This window comes from Australozyma saopauloensis, chromosome 5, assembly GCF_035610405.1.
Source record: "Australozyma saopauloensis chromosome 5, complete sequence".
Taxonomy (NCBI): Eukaryota; Fungi; Ascomycota; class Pichiomycetes; order Serinales; family Metschnikowiaceae; genus Australozyma; species Australozyma saopauloensis.
In genome coordinates, this window is record NC_086135.1 from 825334 (window position 1) to 844449 (window position 19116).

Sequence of the window (19116 nt, forward strand, 5' to 3'; positions counted from 1 at the left end):
ATTTGTGGTGGTCATTTGCAGCCAGGTTTCAAGTATAGCGGGACAGTCTTCGTGCCTTCGCATAGATCTCCTCCAATAAGTTTACCCCGATTCATTTCCGTTCATTCATCTTTGTTTCCGTTTATTCCCATTTATTTCCGTTCATTCCAATCTTTTTCCTTAGGTCTCTTGATTATACTCAGAAGTCTGGAATACCTTGGAGGTGCTGGATAGTGTGTAGTCAGCGATCAATACCTCCTCTGCTGTTAACACAGAAAAAAATTGGCGTCATTGCCTCAGCTAGAAAATTCTTCTATCCCCGGTACACTTCCACCAATGATCAGGCCAAAGGTCTAAAAGTTCCCGGATGGGCAGATTGCCCTCTCTACCCAATCTCGATTTGAAATCTACACAAATCTGATATCACACAATTTTCTCATCCAATCTATAATTCTTCTTCTTCTTTTTTTTTTTTTCTTTTCGAAGAATTCCTTTTCCAATCTTTCTCGCTTTGTTTCTCTGATCACTCAAACATTCTGACCCTTTTCCCTGTGCCATACTGCAAAATTACGTATCTGGATGTATACTTTCCACATCGCACAGGTGCTCAGACGCTGTACGAAAAGGAACAAAATGAAGACTAAAAAAAAGAAGGACAGAAAAGAAAATACTTCCACCAACACAGTCCAAAAACAATTCTCTTACTGCAAATATAAACGTCTTCCAGCCCGGCTCTTTTCGCCCTCTGTGTTGACTTGCCAAATCGGTCCCTAGCCGTTTACACGCGAAGCCTGTCTACAGGACGTCAACAAGTCAACAGCTCCATTTAAACATAAACACACCATCTCCCCCCGGAAAACCCATCGCGTTCGACATTCGCAGTCCGAAATTAGAAGACATTTCCTCAGCAGTATATAAGTGTAGCTAGTTCCCGCCTCCAGCGCCCACACCACCATGGCAGACGAAGACTTGCCCACAAACAATTGGGTCTGGATTCCGGATGAAGACGAGCTCTTTGTGCGGGCGAATATCACCAGTTATCTCGAAAATGGCATGCTCAAGGTGGCCGTGAAAAACGGGGTCCAGGACTCCATTCGGGAAGTGAACCAGAAGGATGTAGAGAGTTGTAATCCGGCCAAGTTCAATAAATGTGAGGACATGGCCGAGCTTACGCATTTAAACGAGCCTTCTGTGATCTACAACATGTTTCTCCGATATAACGACGATCTAATCTATACATATTCTGGCCTCTTTTTGGTCGCCATCAACCCGTACAAGTCGCTCTCTATATATGATCAAACCACCCTCGAGAAGTTCCATGCTGCGGGTGTAGATCAGAGGTTGCCGCCGCATATTTTCGCGATCGCAGAGAATACCTATCGGAATCTCGTTGCCAACTCAAAGGACCAGTCCATTCTTGTGACTGGAGAGAGTGGAGCAGGAAAGACCGAAAACACTAAGAAAGTCATTCAGTACCTCTCGCTGATTTCCACATCTGCCGAAGAACATAATGAAATTCATGAGAAGATTCTCCGGGCCAACCCTATTCTCGAGAGCTTCGGAAATGCGAAGACCGTCAAAAATAACAATTCTTCTCGGTTTGGTAAATTCATCAAAATCTTCTTTGACGCTAAGGGATTGATATGTGGTGCCACCATTGACTACTACCTTCTCGAGAAGTCTAGAGTGTCGCATCAGCTGAAAGAAGAGCGCAACTACCACGCATTTTATCAGCTTCTACAAGGATGCGATCCAGAAACCTTGAAACACAAATACCATCTTGATACAGACTATCTCAAGTATAAATACCTCAATCAGTCAGCCGGCTCGATAGCCAATGTCGATGATGCATCTGATTATCGCCAGCTTTGTGACTCCTTTAGAGTGATGGGCTTCCCTGAAGCCGACATAGAGAACATTTGCCTCAGTCTTGCTATAATATTACATTTGGGAAACGTCGACTTCACCTCGTGGAAGGCCGAGCAAGCATCGTTTACTGAAGAGTCCAACATACAGCTAATTTCTAACCTTCTTGGGGTTTCTGAGTCTGACTTCTCAGTCAATCTATTGAGACCAAAAGTGAAGGCAGGACGTGAGTTTGTTCAAACTCTGAAAAAGCCCAACGAAGTTAAGAGTGTAATTGATGCCTTCGCCAAACACTTGTATGAGAAAATCTTCCAGTTCATTATTGTGAAGATTAACAACTCGCTCATGAGCGCTGAAAATTTGAATGAACACTTCATAGGAGTTTTAGATATTGCTGGATTCGAAATCTTCGAAATCAACTCCTTTGAACAACTCTGCATCAACTACACCAATGAGAAACTCCAACAATTTTTTAATCACCATTCGTTTATCCTTGAGCAAAGCGAGTATCTCCGTGAAGATATACATTGGGAGTATATTGATTTTGGTCTAGACCTTCAACCTACCATCGACTTGATAGAGAGCAAACAGCCCATGGGTGTTTTAGAGATATTGAACGATCAATGTCTTGTTCCAAATGCAAACGAGGAGGCCTTCATAAACAAACTCCTTGATACTTGGGGCAATGGGGAAAGTAAAAAGTTTAGGCCAAACAAGGTGAGAAGTGGTTTCATTATCGATCACTATGCTGGTTTAGTGGAGTACAATATAGATGATTGGCTTCAAAAGAACACAGATCCTATAAGCGAGAATATCTTGGCTCTCATGAGTACTTCATCCAATGAGTTCATCAGGCATATGTTTGAAAGCGAGCCAAGTCCATCAGGTCGTGGCTCCAAATTCAAAACCGTTACACAACGACACAAAGAACAGCTCTCGAAGCTCATGAAAGAACTCGGAAGCACAGAACCACATTTCGTTAGGTGCATCCTACCGAATCTGAATAAGAAGCCCAATAAATTTGACAAAAGCCTTGTTCTCAGTCAATTGAGATGCAATGGTGTCTTGGAGGGTATTCGTATCGCTCGAGCTGGTTTCCCAAACAAAATGAGCTACGAAGATTTCTTTGAGAGGTACTCAATCTTGAATTCTGTTGATGTATTCACAAAGAACATGAAGACGAATGGAGAGTTAATTCTCAAGCATGTCAATTTGGATCCAGACACGTATAGAACTGGTATTACAAAAGTCTTTTTCAAGAACGGTATACTCGGACACCTTGAGGAACTCCGTGATGCGAGTCTCAAAAGAGTGATATGCAAATTCCAAAGTCTTGTGAGAGGAAAACAAGCACGTTCAAAAATACAGCGGCAAATCGAAGTGGTACAAGCTTCGCAGGTATTTAGCCGGAACCTCCTGAAACTTGACGAGTATGTCAATCAAGGAAAAAGCCCGTGGCTTAAATTGTTCATTAATCTCAAGCCGCTTTTAGAAGACTCAGTTAAAGTTTTGGCTACTACTGAAATGAACGAGAGTCTCAAAAAGCTCAATGGTAAAATCAAGGAAGCCGAAATTGCTAAGGCTGCTGTGGAGTCCGAGAACACCTCTTTGAAGGATCGTTTGTGTGCCCTTGAAGATGAAATTATGAATGTAAACCAAAGTCATTCTGAGAAGCTCGCCCTTCTCAAAACGCTCGAACTGGAGGAAAAGACTCGTGATACTAAGCTCAGAGACACAGAGAGGCAACTTGTTGAGTTGAAGGCACTTGGCGAGAAGCTTTCAGAGTCAAAAATCGAACTTCAGACCAAGTATGAGCAATCACAATTAAAAATTACGGAACTCGAGACTCTGGTTGAAAATATGAAGAATGAGTTAGTGAAATCTAATGAGCAGATTTCTCAACATAAAAAAGAGATCGAGACTCTTCAAGAGCAATTAAAGCAATACCTGAATCTACAAGAGAATCTCAAAAAAGAATCATCTAGATATTTGGCTTTGTCGACAGAGCATCAACTTTCGAAACAGAAAGGAGAAGAGTTACAAAAGGCTATTGATGTCTGTAAAGCCGAATTAGAGGCTAAAGAGAATAAAATTGCCGAGCTTGTGGATTTGAACAACAAGGCTCAGGAGAATGTATCAGCTATGAGATCAAAAAGTGCTGAGGATGCTTTGACGACCGAGAAGAATAACGAATTGACACTCAGACTTCAAAACGTGGAAAAGACTCTCGAAGAAATGAATGAAGAAAAAAGATTGCTTAAAATCAGGATTTCACAACTTGAAGCCGAGAATACTTCCTTGGACCAAACAAGAAAGAGGGTGCTTCAAGAAGGTGAAAACGTGAAGACGGCCTTAATGAGCGACAAAAAACGAGAGATTGATGTTCTTGATTCGAAGCTTCAAACTTTGAACGGCAAGACCGTTATGTTAGAGAAGCATCTTGCAGAAAAAACATCTGAGCTTGCGAATCAACTCGAACTTAATGAAAAACAGAAGCTTCTTATTGGAGAAATGAGCGATAGTGTGAACGAGAACAAAAGATTACAAGATCTTTTGAAGTCTGAACGTAATGCGTCCGTATTAGCGCTCCGAAATCTTGAAGAAACGAAAGCAACAATGGCAAGTCACCTCTTGGAGCATAAGCAGACCTTGAAATCGCTTGAGGATTTGAAGAATGAGTGTCAGTATCTACGGAAATCGAAAGATGATTTCTCTGATCAAATAATGAAACTCAAAGCGGAAAACCAAGGACTCGAAAATAAGTTACAAGACAAGGAGAATATGCCACCAGCCACTCCTAACTATGATCCCGCTCTAGTGAGCGAATACGCTGCAATGAAGACAAAGTTCAATGAACAGAGTGCTGTCTTGCGAAATGAAAAGTTTGAGAACCAAAAACTTTCGGAAGAGATCGAGATGCTACGCGAGAAGGTTCGGGGTAATTTCGAAAGCCCACTGAAACGAAGCACTGCCAGAAGATCTTTACAGGCTGATGACAGTATGCGTGCAAGTCAAATGAGCGATATCCGCTTCGCTGAAGAGATCAAAAGCTTGAGAATTCGCTTGCAACAGGAGGAGGCTAATGTTGTTCGGGCTGAAAACTATGCCATCGAACTTCAGAAGAAACTCAACAAGTTTCAGGCAACTCGCAGTGTCGAGAATAACACAGATTATTCTGAAAAATTGCGCGCTTCGCAAACTAGGGTCGAAGCTCTTGAGAGCAGGCTCTCTGCTTTACTTAATGGTTCTACAGATTCACCATACGATAATAGTCATTTGGGCATGTCCCGAAGTGGCAGTTTTGGGGCCATGAGTAGTGCGAGCGGAACAGAATTTGCCAAGATCTACAGTGATATGAATCAAACGTTAAAGACGACTAGAGAAGAGTTGTCAAAATCCAAGACTGAAATATTGAGATTGAAGTCGTTGCTTAGAGAAAGCGAGGATGAACTTTACGAAATCAAAAGAGAAAGTGTGAAGGCTTCCGTGAGAGACTATGAGGATCAAATGGCTCGTTTGAAAGTTGCCAACAACAATTTAACGCAAGAAACCGAGGATTTGAAAAAATCGCTCTCTACTCATAAGAAGAAGTGTGAGGAATATTACGAGAAACTCGAACTTGCCGAATCTGCGGCTGCTATGAGCAAGCGACAAGAGGAACAGTGTAAACAAGAATTGAAGGAAAAAAGTGTCGAGTTGAGACTCATGAAAGATGAGGTCAGAGCTATTGACAAGATAATCCGGAAGTTGCGTGAGGATAAACACGATTTAGAATCGAGTTTGAAGGATCTGGAGGTAAAGGAAATGAAACTAAGAGCTATCAATAAGAATCTCCAGGACCAAATGGCCTATCTCAACAACACATATGGAGATAGGAAAAGATCTGTGGAGGACTACAAAGAAGAGATACGTGCACTCCAAGCTGACGTGAAGTTCAAATTGGAGAAGGAAACAGAGATCATTAAAGAGAACAAAAGGCTTACGATTGAAAACGAGGAACTTCAAAGAATAAAGGAAGAAGTTCTTGCCGAGAATTCAGAGATCAATGACGAGAACGAGAAGCTCTCGAATCAAAATGATGAGCACAGACAAGAGATCGAACACTTGACCGCTGCCAAGCAGAGCCATGAGCGCAAGCTTGAACAGAATGCAAAGCAGATCGATTCTTTGCATAAAATTATCGAGGAGAATGGGAGACAAATGGAAGCTCTCAACGCATTTAACAGGGAGTTGGAGTCAGTGAAAGCGACTCATGAGGATCGGATTGAAAAGTTGGAAAATGAATTGAAGAATACCAACATCAATCTCGAGATTTCAAGGGAACATGGACATAATATGGAGCAGAGTCGACAGGCTGCCTTTGCAGAGCTTGAGGTAATAAAGGGAAGATGGGATAGTAGTGACAGTCGCTACAAGGAGGCGCGGACTGAAAACCTCGTTTTGGTTGAGGAGAACGAGAGCCTCAAAACAATCAATGCAGAGCTAGGTAAGAAAGTTGGCCTGCTCGAAGAAAAGCTCTACTCTAACGAACAAATCAAATTCTTGGAGACTAATCTCGAAAATTTGAAGCAGCAAATTGCACAGATGAAGAATGAGGGGCTTGACCGAGATGCCAAGGAACAGAAATTGCAGCGGCAAGTAGGTGCTCTTGAATACGATGCTGAGAACAAGAGCGTGCAATTGAAGAAGTACAACGACGAGAATTTCAATCTCCAGAATACGGTCACCCAGCAAAAGGGTAAAATCGAGTACTTGTATCAAGAGAACAATGACAAGGACTTGAAGATCAAAGCTCAAGAACGAGAACTCAAGGAGTTACGCGAAAGGCTAGGCGACTTCAGAGGGTAATGCACGTAAACTACAACTGTGAGCGCCCGTCATTCATTGTTATGAACGATTGCCTAATTTGCTCAGTCTCTGCACTAATATGGCCTATTCTTAAGATTAATCTTGGATCGAGGGCACAAATGGGGATATGCTTCACGAGACCGCCTCACACACGCGACACAGCATTTGAATAATTATGGAGGCCCAAGCTCTTCCGCCGCAAGATTCTATTTCATTAGTTTAGCAAATAAAGGTAAATACTGAGGTGTGATATGGTGATCTATCGATAAATGGAAACTTCGCCACAGGGATTACGGCCTCTTTAGTCTAAAGAGTGAACCATGGGCTATGTTATGAATTCACCCCGTAATTCGGCGCACAACACCTAAATTCAAAAGATGATCTAATAGACGTAGTGCACAATCATCCATGATTCGATCCACGTTTATGGATAGATGCCCAGGCCCGAAGTCTACGGGGAAGGATTCGACGCCCACTAAAACGCATCTGTTTGGCCAGTGGGGAACGCGGAATGATCAGTTGTCGCTGAAACGCTCGCATTTGGTCAAATGGCTGTCGGTACGAGGATTTGCAGCCAGAGCTCAGTGCAGGTGGGATAATAAAAAAGCTTACGCGCCGTGCCGCAGACAGTCTAGTATGCCGTCTCTCGCTACTCAACGTGTCAGCGGCACACAAAAATCAAGAAAAATACGTAGGAAAAAGAAACGGTTTTTCACAACCGAGGCGGCTCTCATCTTTTAGGGAATGTATAGATGGAAGGATTTGCTCTAAACGAATGGATCTGTTTAAACAATAGGGATCGATGCAATCATGCAGTGTAATTTTTTATTTTAATTCGCTTCATTCATCAAATCAATCTCATCGCCGGACGATTTGATTGCAACGGTTTTCGTGTCGGAGCATTCTGCGTCTCAAGCCCCCGGGTCTAATAACTCACGTGTGATGGCATCGGATTACCGCTAATTGGCAAGTAGTCGTCCCCCAATGTGTTTCCCACGTGGGCCATCGTAGAGCTAATCAAAGTGCACATAGAGGGGTCCTGCATGCTCGGCTCTGCCTCGCGCGTAAACCTTATTCGCTAATTAAATCCGACAGACAGAGGCACAAAAACTGTTGCCGAGAGTCTTGGACTGACAGAAACAAGCTAAGGAATTTCACGTCAAAACCCTGATACTTGGCGACGTCAACCGAAGTCTATTCTGTGGGGTACGTTCTTTTGTGGGCCCAGAAGGTGGATGTTTCCCTTCATTCCACCTCTGACCCGTGCGAACCCGTGGGCAGTAATAGTTCGTTACAGAAGCATAATCAGGCGTGAGTACGGACCAGCTCCTGCAGCGTACAATGCAAGGCGTGCAGCGAAACCGCTATTGTGCATGATGCGCAGCTGTATTAGGACAAGTGCCTTTACTGTTTAATTAAGCACTGGAGATGCCCTTCGCAGGTTATATAAGACGGCACTGGCTCGCCAGCTTAGCAGTTTTTTTTTCTTTCTTCGTGCCTCGTTACCCCTCAAGAACATTCCCCTTACACAAATGAGTGAGATCAAGACTCAACACGAAGTGTCCAACCACGGTGGTAAAACCGCCTTCAAGGATTACGTTGGTAAATTCGCCCACATCGAAGACCCATTGGAGAGAAGAAGATTGGCTTTGGAGGAAATCGACAATGCTGGTTTCGGATGGACCCAAGCCAAGATGATCTTGATTGCCGGTGTCGGTTTCATGACTGACTCCTACGATATCTTCGCCATTAACCTTGGTACTTCCATGTTGGCTCACGTCTTCTGGAAGGGTAAGATTCCTGACTCCACCATGACCTTGATCAAGGTCTCCACCTCCGTTGGTACCGTCATCGGTCAAGTTTCCTTCGGTTTCATGGCTGATGTTGTCGGTCGTAAGAAGATTTACGGTTTGGAGTTGATCATCATGATCATCGCCACCATTCTTCAATGTTGTCTCGGTTCTTCTCCTGCTATTAACTTCGTTGCCATCTTCGCTACCTTGAGAGTTCTCATGGGTATCGGTATCGGTGGTGACTACCCATTGTCCTCTATTATCTCTTCCGAGTTCTCTACCACCAAGTGGAGAGGTGCCATCATGGCCGCAGTTTTCTCTAACCAGGGTTTGGGTCAATTGTTTGCCGGTATCGTCGCTTTGGTCCTTGTCTCTGCTTACAAGTCTGACTTGGAGTTCGCCAACACCTCTGCTCAGTGTGTGGGTAAGTGTATCAAGGCTAACGATCAAATGTGGAGAATCTTGGTCGGTTTCGGCTGTGTTCCCGGCTGTATCGCTTTGTACTACAGATTGACCATTGCTGAGTCCCCTCGTTACGAGTTGGATGTTTCTGAGCACGACAACTTGGAGAAGGTTGCCCACACTGAGGCTGCTTTGGATGCTGCCGCTGAGGACATTGCCCCACCAAAGGCTTCCTTCAAGGACTTCTGGGCTCACTTCTCTCAATGGAAGTACGGTAAGATTTTGATTGGTACTGCTGGTTCTTGGTTCTTCTTGGATGTTGCTTACTACGGTTTGGGTTTGAACTCTGCTGTCATTTTGACCACCATCGGTTACGCCTCCTCTCCTAACGTCTACAAGTCCTTGTACAACCAAGCTGTTGGTAACTTGATCTTGATTTGTGCTGGTTCCTTGCCAGGTTACTGGGTCTCCGCTGCTACTCTTGACATCATTGGTAGAAAGCCAGTCCAACTCGGTGGTTTCATCATCCTTACCGTTCTCTTCGTTGTTCTCGGTTTCGCTTACAACAAGATCAGTGACCACGGTAAGTTGGCTCTTTACGTCCTTGCCCAATTCTTCCAGAACTTCGGTCCTAACACCACCACTTTCATCATCCCTGGTGAGATTTTCCCAACCAGATACAGATCTACTGCTCACGGTTTGTCTGCTGCTTCTGGTAAGATTGGTGCTATTGTTGCTCAAACTTGTATCGGTACTTTGATTAACCACAACTGTCCTGCCAACAAGAAGAACTGTTTCTTGCCTCACGTCATGGAGATCTTCGCCTTGTTCATGTTGCTCGGTATCGGTACCTCGTTGCTCATTCCTGAGACCAAGAGAATGACTTTGGAGGAGATCTGTGAGAAGTATCACGGTGAGATTGACACCACCAAGTTGGGTGCTGACAGATACGTCGCTCAACAGGCTGAGTCCACCGAATCCGAGTTGAAGGTCTAATTTTACTTCCCACTCACTTCCCCATTAATTTTCGCTTGCATTAATAGTAATTTACCATAATAGAATATTTTAGATAACTTTGTTTCCCTTGTAATACCGTGCTGCAGAGAATTAAATCAACTTAAGCCCTCCTGCATGGCCTTTCTTATATATCTTACAACGGTTTCCCTGTTGTCAAGTTTCCTAATTAGGAGAATGACGGGAAGACAGAAAATGACAAAGGATCTTGATGTCCATGAATCAATCAATAGTATGCCAACGATAATATACTAGTGCTTCATTTTCTCTTTATTGTGAAAACTTTTTGTTTAACACAATTTTCCCATAACGAATCCTTGCTCAAGAAATACCATGTGGACTATTGATGTGAATAGCACGCTTGGTGTTAGGGAACTCATAGAGCATTACGGTTGGAGTTCCGAGTTAAGTACATGGAGATAGATACATCGAATGAGAAGCTCTGGATAACGACGTAGACGAGCTTTAGACGAGCCGGTCACTTAGCCGAAACCATCTAGTAAGTCATCTTGAATTAGAATAAGGGCTAGCTACAGTCAATTATAGAGGTCAACTAATACAGGCTTTCTAACCAAAGTAATAACTGAGTCAACAGATTATAAGACATGAATGATCAACCTCACACTTGATAACTTAAACCTCAAATCGTACTAAGTCTTTGTCTTAGTCTCGTTCTCTTGTTCTCTTGATGCATAATGAATCATGGCATTCATCTCATTCATCAATTATCTGTGTTCGATTGATTTTCCTTCGATCCTCTCAAATGGACGCTTGAATAATTTGTATTGTGCGACGGCGTCCGGTTTAGATAATTCTTCTTTCAATTGTTGAGGTAATATGGCACACAATCAAACTTGGGTTGTCAGTGAGATTCGAAAGAAGGCCGATGGATTGAGTACTTCTACTTTCCGTTTAATACTGACTGGAGCATAAAACCATTTGTTCATCAGTCCAAGTCATTTCAAGATCAATCCATCTTTGAAATGTATATCAGTAGTTTCGAGACAAAACGATAGCGACTCCTCTTGCTCTTCTTTAAAAAATGAGGGCATAGGAATCGGCAAGTCTTGATCAACCAACAGCAAACAATTCAATCGAAGCGGGGTTTGATGGTATAATGATCGACAATCGAATAAAATTCACTGTATCTATCGAGAGAGTCTGTCAGGGGTAATTGGAAAAACAAGCATGTGCAAGCATGTACAAAACGACAAATATAATATCATTCTGGACGACTTCTCAGCGCCTTCTGTAGCTTTCCTTCTTAAATGGCCTCAATTATATATATTCTTGAAAGACCCTCGCCATAGTCCAGGAATCGATTATTTGTAGTAGCCATGTGGTAGCTCCAACAAGTTCCAGGAAACAAAATACTCAGAGCAAAAGAACCACATTTCTAGAACTTAGGACAGTAGTGCTTGTTTCTTGTTTCTATGCTTGTCGTGTAGCAAAGGCTGAAGGACCCTTACTACATCGTGTTGTAGAATTCAAAAAACTACCCTTCGAGCCCTAGCAGCAGGCAGCTAGAGAAAGATGTGCAAAATTCCACCTTGCATTTCAATGCATAGACTTACGACGACCACGAAAACTTTTTATGAAGTACCTACATGACGCGACGAGAAACTGTTTTCGAAGCGAATTCAATGCACATCTGTTTATCTGCTATGCAATGCAAATCCTCTGTTCATGTATGCTCCTAGTTTCAGTTCGGACTTAAGAACGGGTTTACAACTGCAATTACGTTCTTGTATTTCCGAGTTTCGGCTTCTAAAATAGACGATGTGGACTGGATTTAATCTTAGTCACCGGCGGTACTAATTTCTTTGAGTGTTTGTGACATGTAATCAATTTCAAGGATATCAGTCTGGCTGTTTGGTTCTCGAAAGAGTCCAATTCATGGGCATCTGAAACTTCCATTTCCTCGCTTCTGAGGCATCGAGTCCCTGTTTGAGAAAGGCCGAGAAAAATCTTTTTCGCTGAAACACTTACAGTTCCATGCATAGAATTGCTTCAATGTAGGCAATCACTATTGCCGACGCTATGACAATGTGCTTCTGCAGTTTCCTTGGACAACTTGTGTGCCTGTACACAAACATCATGCACGATTCACAAAAACTTGTCACATCAGGTTATGATCTCTCAACCAGCTGGTCCTGGATATGTATTGCCAATGTGTAGGAAGGACATGCACAATTGGTTCAGACAGCCATCCTAACGTCTACGCCCACATCATGAATTGAAAATTTAGTTGAATTTAAGAGAAAGGAGTATTAAAGTACATAAGTAGAGACACTAATTAGAAGGTCTTCCATACAATGGAAAATCTCTCTCGACCATGTAGTCGTCCTCCTGTGGAGTCTGTAGCATGAGTTCAGCGTATCTATCACACTGGCCTTTACTTCCTGAAATAAAGGTCGACAGCGCAGGATGCAAGTTGTTGTACACCATATGACTCTGTTCTGGGACGGTAAGCTCTCTTGTTTTATTGTACATCTGCGAGTGTGTGAAGGGCACGTTGTCGTGTGGTGATGGCATGGCGTTTTGCAGGCTCTGGTCCATAGAATCTGATCCCATGTATGTGTAGTTTGCAATGGAGGTGTCCGCAATACTGCCTGAAGAATAGTTCGATAAGGAAAGTGGTGAATTATTGCCCACCACATTCTCACTAGAGCACAACTTCGAGCGCAAGAGTTGGGGACCTCTAGTGTCGAAAATCTCGAGCAAATAAGCAGAAGCATTCCGAATGCAGCGCTCCAAATGGCGCCTGATGTGGTAGTAGGTGTTGTAATCGACGACACTTCCTTCTTCTGAGATGCTGAGTTTTTGATGTAAAGGATGGCCCTCATTGATCTGTAACGTATCATTGACAAGATCTAAAAGAACGGTGGCAATCTGGGAAGGAGTATAGTTGACTAGTTCAAACAGATAACAAGCTGCGTACGCAATGAAACGCTTTGTGCGGAACATCTCAACGATGCTGTCATCTGTTTTGATGGATTCAATAGTTACCTGGAGTTCCGTGGAATGAATCATGAAGTCACTAATGCAAGGAATGTTAAAATTCCATTCCAAAGCAGTTAGTATGTGTAATTCCATTTGAACAAACATCAGGGAATCATAGTTGCACTTTGACCCGCAAAGTTTCACTAATTCATTAAGCCTTGGGTGTCTGAAACGTTCGGTTGGTCCATGAAATCGAGCGCCACTACCATGGCCTAAATCGCTTATACTAAAAATTGAACTGACATCTTCACAGTTCAAATTTGCAAAATGATTATTTCCGCCTGCAGTTTTGGCAGCGATCCATAGGCAGGTGGTGATGGCAAGTTGAGCATGAGCGAGAACGACAATTCGACGCAGACAATACAAATCAAACAATTGTATACCCTGATAAAACACGAAGGGAATTATTTTTAATCGAATCAGAAGTTTCAATGCAAAATCCACCAATTTAAGGCGTATATCTGGTGTAATTTGTGGTTGACTTAGATACAAGTCAATGTTAGGCCTAGCTCTTTCTGAAGCCTCCATCATGGCTTGGTAGATCTCGTCTGCGTACTCGATCATAACAATATCATGCGTCTTTGCTTCTTTGACTGACAACCGGATCGGATACTTGTATTGTTTGATGTGCACATCTCCATTATCGAAGGAAGCTGAGATGTTTGACACCATTACAGTCCCGAATAAGAGATTAAAATGAGTGGAGCGAGAAGTTGAGCAGATGGAGCCGTTTATAGAATGTGCGCGACAGTCCCTTCAAGCCAAATTTCATCGGGATATATGCTGGTGATTCTTGATATGCAACGCCATAGAACGGACGACGTATCACAACGTTATTAACCGCTGCAGGCACTTGATGCAAAAAAGCGTCGCAGGGAAGGAAGATACGAACTTTGTATTTACCTGCATGAAGCTTATTGGTTCCCATAATGTTGTTCAGTTCAGTTTGACATTAGAAAGATACCGACACATATGAGACCTCTGAGTTACCTTTTCGAGAACACCTCGAAATTTTATTTGTTTCAAATACACCCATAATTCGCTTGAAATTTAATACTAGATCAGTTTATATAAAGTTGTTGACAGACAGGTGAACCGAGAAGTTCTGCATATCACTGCTCAAATCCACAGCTTATTTATGCGCTATGCATTCGCACAGGAAAAGCCGCGCCTTGTATTTATTGTCGATCTACTTTGAGTAGCCTTCCCAGAATAGCGGCAAGATCGTAGTTATCATTTTGCCAAGTCAGGAGCAGAAAACGCTACTCCAAAAGGGGTAGCTCTAGATTTGACACAATGGATGGTTGCGAAGAATCTAGGCTCTCACGAGAAGAAGTCTCGATGCAAGCCAGCACTTCAAGTCATGATTATTTACCCCGGCTGCCCTAAATGGTCTATTTTCGCGCACATGCTTAATTTTAGAGCCACCTACTTTCTCAGCTTGGCTTGAATCAGACGTGGGTCGCTGCAGGAGCCTGAGCGACCGTTTGCTGGCTTCATTATTTTGATCGTGACCTTTCAGGACAAATTCGATCGTCTAGTGACACTCCTCTCGTAAGTTTTGCAATGGCAGCCGGCAACAATTCACGCTCATGGTAGCTGTACATCACCGCGTCATGCAAGGGTTTTACCCCTTCTAAACTTGTCGAACCACTTCGTTTGTTGTTCATGTCAACGGATTTATGGCAATCTGTACTTTGTGTGTGTGGTCGCCAAGGATGCGAGTAGATTTGAATCTGGCATCAAATGCAGGGCGGTAAAGATATCAGAGAAAGCGTCCTCTGGCAAAAAACGTTCCTCGCCCCCTCCGCTAAAACCGATTGATCGAGTTAGATATCCCACAGTTCAATTCAAAAACATTCTATTGTCAAAACAAACGTTGATCTCACAACCTGAGAGCTATTTCTTTGGTGTCTCAAGTCAGCATTGGCCTGGCCTTGCAAACAATGCGACTTACGAAGCTTAAATTTTCAGAGAAGGAACACCCTGTCAGCAGGACTACTAGTAGGCAGAGCGAGCGATGCATTTTGGGTGGGGAATATCATAACCACGCATCGCTTGCATTTGCTTCCCCGTTTCTTGTAATGGCCTAAAACGGAAGCAAAAATAGTAATATTCAGGTGTTGGCAGTGCATCTACCTGTCATCATACATTATTCAAACCGAGAAAGGGTGACGTAAGACGGAGCATGGATTTGAACGCCTTCCATTGATCTGAATTCTTTCGGTAATAGTCTAATTTAAGGTGCTGGAATTCGACCTATCTGCGAGATTCTGTCTCTCGTATTTTTTCGAGTCCAGATTCAACCGACACTTGTGGAGCCTAAAGACGTCACTTGTAGAAGAGTAAAGATACGTGTTCAAGCTTCGGTATCAAGTCTCGGGTACCATCAAATCTTAGGTACCATCAAATCGTAGGTACCATCAAATTTCAGGTACCATTTTGCAGCACTTTTGAGCACCTGTAGACATGAAATGCCAGTATGGTCCAATTCTCGCATTTTCTCCGTTAGAATTGCGCTGTCTTGAGAATTTCAAATGTGTTCCAGATACTTGCTGCATCAAGACCACTGTATTTGCGCTCTTCGAAGAAAAAAAATGACCGACACGTTTGTTGACTAATTTGTACTGCCAATTCTACTTTGTTGGACTCTTTGTTGTGTGTCCAACTACCTTCTACTTGCCCGAAATTGAAAAGATTTCGAGAAATGTTGCTATGCGATACATGCCAAGTGGCTTGTTCTGGGGAAGCGTTTAACCTAGAAAGTATAGTTTAAAAATGAGTGATCTATGGTTAGATGCCTTTCAAATTTTAAGGGACGCAAAATCTTCCTGCACTTACATTTCTAGATGCACCAAATTTGAATTAGACTCAGTCTAAGTATGCACTATCGGGCAAAAAAGGACAAGAAAAGTATACATAGGTAATAATGGACTTCATAAAATTAAAAATTAAGTATCTAAGAAACTATCTCCGGTCGTAGTCATACGTCTCAGACTATTGCATTATCTCTCACCATCAGCAATTACTTGCCCTGAGGAAGCACACTGTAAGAGGGAGGAGCGCCGCTAGGTTCACCATTGGTTGAACCGTAGTTTGGACCAGTGTGATTCATTGGCTCATGTGTCACGTTGCTATGAGTATGGTGGTGATGGTGATGGTGATCGTTGTTGGAATTTTGGTGGCTGTGACGTTGAGCCTCTAAGTCACCAGAATTTTGGTACACATAATACACCTTGGAGCCATGATTTCCGGAACATGGAGGGTATTTTGCGATGATGTACCATGAGTGGATAAGTCCGGGGAAATATCCTAGGATACAAAGCAAAACGTTAATCCAACCGTCAGCAGAGCAGAGTCCGCGGCGAATCCACACTGGAAGAGGTGGGAAAAGAACCAGAAGAATGATGAGACAGATGTCAGATAAGCAACCACACATATTGGGACTGATTTGTGGGAAAGATGAGGTAGATGTTAGTGATAAGGGTGCGTGATTATGCGGGATGGGAATGACAAGGGCAAATCACGTGAAGGGGTATGTTCTAAAATGATGATTAGGCTAGGTTTTTTAAGTCAATTATTGAAGATTCACTTCTCCCAAGAGAGATTGAATTATGAATTCTGTGTTATTTATATGGGACAGACGCTACAAAAATTTTGCGGTCATTACTTGTGCTTTCGGGTGGCGCCGCACGGCAAAGTCCGAATGGTGCTAGGTATTAAATATAACCCTCGGAACGCCGCGGAGACCATCTAAAAGTGAAAATGCGACAGTTTCATAAAATAAATCATAACATGATGTATCGTTAACTATTGTTCATTTGCTGGTCGGTTCTGCTGAACGAGGCAAAGGATTCCGAATACTCGTATTCAGCGGTAAGCCAACAGTAGAATTCTTTTTATGTAAATCAACAACTCATTGTAAATAATACAAAAATCTTTTAAGGAATTTCTCATTCTTTCTTATTATTTATGTCTTATAGTATTTTATTTTTACCTTTCGTAATTATGTGATTGTTACTCAGTCGTGTACAAAATTCGGAACACAAAGACGCCAGTCGTATTAGGACATTGAACTAAATTTTATTTCATACAACACGGAGTCAAAATCAAAATTCCAATTGATACTCTACTCAGAATTTTTCCCATATATACAATTCTATACATTTTTCATATTATTACGTCACTGCATTTTCTCCACAACTCAGAATCAGATCGAAGGCGTGAATAATCTTATACTTCTCCATTGACCAATTCCAAGTGCTCACACTCAACAAGTGTCCCATACCGCTCTTATAGACTCCACAGTATTCCGCGCTGTCACTCAATCATGTCGTATTCGTTCTCCATATCATACAATAATGTGACTAAGAAAGTTACCTGTCCAGCTTCGTCAACCATCAACAACCTTGTATCTCTAGCAAGCGAAAAATTCAAACTAGACAAAGCAACCAATGCTTGTTTGACTTTTAAAGGAAAGAAGCTTGATGGAATGCTTTCCATCCGTTTGGCTAATCTCTCGAACAACGCCAAATTGGACATGGTGAAGGTGGACCTGGCACAAATTGTCAACCTTAGGATCAATTCATCTTTCTACGGCAAGCAAAATTCTCAAATCATGCGTGTTAGTCCATCAATTACCGTGGCTGCCTTGATGGACCAGTTTTTGGACAAATGCGGCGAGAAGATGAATTGGGCTAATTCGAATGTCGATTTGTCGGTCATGCAGAATGGAATAAGCAACCAGTCCTCTGATTTTGCAAGTATCTCGGTCGGATCTTTGATTGGAACGGCTGCCAGTGCTTCGCTTCGGTTAACCATAGAGGATAAGGAGGCTACGAGAATAAAACAAAACCTACACAAAGAACAGGAAATTGTTAGACGAGAAGCCGAATACCAGAAATTAGAATCTGCGATGCATTCAAAAAAACTCAAACAAGAACAGATAGAGAAACCCAAGGAAGAGGAGACTCAATCATCGGAGACCCCCGAGGTGTCTAGAAAGAAGAATCTCACGAATGACGCAGTCGAGAATAAGGAGAAACTAACCAAACAGATTATTTCTCACCTGTATGCTACCTCAAGTGAAGATAGACCTCCTGTCTATGAGAAACACCAAAAGCAAGGAAGGGCCCCAAACGAAGAAATTGACGAGTGGCAACCCCCAAAAGAAAGTGAAGATACCCTCTACAATCCTAGCCATCATGTTGAAATCTACGAAAACCCGGATGACGACTACAATGTCACCACCAATCATGCTGAAAAGTATCTAAGAATGCTCCAGGCTAGGCAAAAACCTCAAAAAAAATCCGAACCTGTTGCTCCTAAAAGGTACACAATTCGAGTGCGGTTCCCAGACCAGAAACTCCTTGATATTTTATTGGAGGACTCATCCGTTGCTCTTGGTCAACTATTCAAAAGACTTGACACATACGTCCGCCCAGAGTTTATCAATAGCTATGTGTTAAAAAGTGGCTCTCCCCCGTTTACTAGAATTGAAATGGGGTTTTCTCAGAATAATGTGCCACTACTGAGCCATCCACAATTTCAACAGGAGAGACTTCTCTTGGTGTGGGAGCCGGCTGCAAAAATGGTATCTGGTCCATACCTCAACGAGAGTTTAGAAGCGAAGGATATCGAAGAAATGCCTTCAGTAGCAATTGAAACCCACAGAAAGAACCTCATCGAAGAACTAGCCCACGCACCAGAAGCACCCTCCACCAAATTTGCGCATAGATCTGAAAAGCGGGCCGGTGTACCAAAATGGTTCCGTCCCTGAGCACATAAGCCTACCACAACCCGCCATAACGTAAATACGAGATGACAAGAAAATTCGAGAGGGCCGTTGCGCAGTATACAAGATTAATAACAGTGGGCCCCCACGGTTGACATTAGTTCTTGAGATTTGGTATTATGCGCCTACAATTTCTTTAATCCCTTTCGTGAACGATATTGTATTTGCCGATACAAGCATTTGGAACTACTTTCAAGATCATGTTGACGAAGTATTAACCTGAGGTGCCGTGTCCTTCCTAATCCACGATTTCGAAAGCAGACATATTGGCTACAGGTTTGTTTCTGACAAATCAGCATACCAGATCTTCCACATATTCCGTCGGAGCTGCAGACAATCTCCGGTATTGGCTGACTTATCAGGCCAATTGCGCCAATCAGTCCCCCAAAGTTGTGTTTACTGCAGATAGGGCACTGA

The 19116-nt window shown here is 42.7% G+C and overlaps 5 protein-coding genes across 5 annotated transcripts; 3 read left to right on the forward strand and 2 right to left on the reverse strand.

Annotated features, from left to right (window-relative positions):
* Positions 1-933: 933 nt before the first annotated feature.
* On the forward strand, positions 934-6693 carry PUMCH_004253 (uncharacterized protein; the record flags this gene model as incomplete). Its single annotated transcript, XM_063023194.1, has 1 exon — positions 934-6693. One exon carries the CDS (start codon positions 934-936, stop codon positions 6691-6693), a length of 5760 nt encoding a protein of 1919 aa, XP_062879264.1.
* A 1532-nt stretch (positions 6694-8225) lies between these two features.
* On the forward strand, positions 8226-9884 carry PUMCH_004254 (uncharacterized protein; the record flags this gene model as incomplete). The annotated part of the gene is made up of 1 exon (XM_063023195.1): positions 8226-9884. The coding sequence occupies one exon, from the start codon at positions 8226-8228 to the stop codon at positions 9882-9884; it is 1659 nt and encodes a 552-aa protein (XP_062879265.1).
* A 2310-nt stretch (positions 9885-12194) lies between these two features.
* PUMCH_004255 (uncharacterized protein) lies at positions 12195-13577 on the reverse strand (the record flags this gene model as incomplete). Its single annotated transcript, XM_063023196.1, has 1 exon — positions 12195-13577. One exon carries the CDS (start codon positions 13575-13577, stop codon positions 12195-12197), a length of 1383 nt encoding a protein of 460 aa, XP_062879266.1.
* A 2353-nt stretch (positions 13578-15930) lies between these two features.
* Positions 15931-16344, reverse strand: PUMCH_004256 (uncharacterized protein; the record flags this gene model as incomplete). The annotated part of the gene is made up of 1 exon (XM_063023197.1): positions 15931-16344. The coding sequence occupies one exon, from the start codon at positions 16342-16344 to the stop codon at positions 15931-15933; it is 414 nt and encodes a 137-aa protein (XP_062879267.1).
* An 891-nt stretch (positions 16345-17235) lies between these two features.
* On the forward strand, positions 17236-18684 carry PUMCH_004257 (uncharacterized protein; the record flags this gene model as incomplete). The annotated part of the gene is made up of 1 exon (XM_063023198.1): positions 17236-18684. The coding sequence occupies one exon, from the start codon at positions 17236-17238 to the stop codon at positions 18682-18684; it is 1449 nt and encodes a 482-aa protein (XP_062879268.1).
* Between the last annotated feature and the right edge of the window lie 432 nt (positions 18685-19116).